General features: G+C 33.1%; 1 protein-coding gene across 1 annotated transcript in view; it reads right to left on the bottom strand.

Moving 5' to 3' along the window:
* Window positions 1–607, bottom strand: part of LOC108691659 (protein suppressor of forked) — a 7,148-nt gene that overhangs the window by 1,700 nt on the left and 4,841 nt on the right. The window contains exon 7 of the mRNA XM_018199520.1: window positions 78–461. Within this exon, the coding sequence (XP_018055009.1) occupies window positions 78–461 (384 nt within the window). The remainder of the gene's footprint in view (window positions 1–77; window positions 462–607) is intronic.

Here is a 607-nt window from a genome sequence, read left to right as displayed (position 1 = left end):
AAAAAATAAAAAAGTTTTTATTAGTTACATATCACAACAAAATAAATGGTTTTATATATATATATATATATACTTACCAAGGTAGGATCTATATCAGGTATATCGAGAAATTTTTGATATATTTGATGCACTTTTTCGTACTTCACTCTACCCTCTTCAAAGTCTGCGTGCGCGAAATATAGCAACATATTTTTCGATAATAATGTGTTTGTCGCTCTCTCAAACATAGTAGCAGCCTCATCGCTGAGATTCTTGGCTGCATTTACGTCACCCTTCTCCGTCAATATCTTAGAACTCAATTCTAAGAAATGTGCCGCTTGATGCCATACCGCAGGATGATGACCCAAACATAAGAGGCATTGTTCGATTGCGAACATAACTCTCCGAGCGACCAGCGATGTATCTTCTGTTCTTAGAGGATTACTGCGTTCCCATGCAATATATTTCTTCCATAATTCGACCTTGATAAAATAAAATAAAATACATTAAATGTAATATACATGTATATTGAACATTGATTCGATATTGAAAATTGGTTTTTAGACGTAATAAGTATAGATTACGGTATTCCTATGAAGTTGTCACTGATTTAAAAAGAAGAGATAGA

The sequence above is a fragment of the Atta colombica genome, unplaced genomic scaffold (assembly GCF_001594045.1).
Source record: "Atta colombica isolate Treedump-2 unplaced genomic scaffold, Acol1.0 scaffold49, whole genome shotgun sequence".
Classification (NCBI taxonomy): domain Eukaryota; kingdom Metazoa; phylum Arthropoda; class Insecta; order Hymenoptera; family Formicidae; genus Atta; species Atta colombica.
The sequence above is the reverse complement of the archived record's forward strand: the minus strand, read 5'-3'. Positions and strand labels throughout refer to the sequence as shown.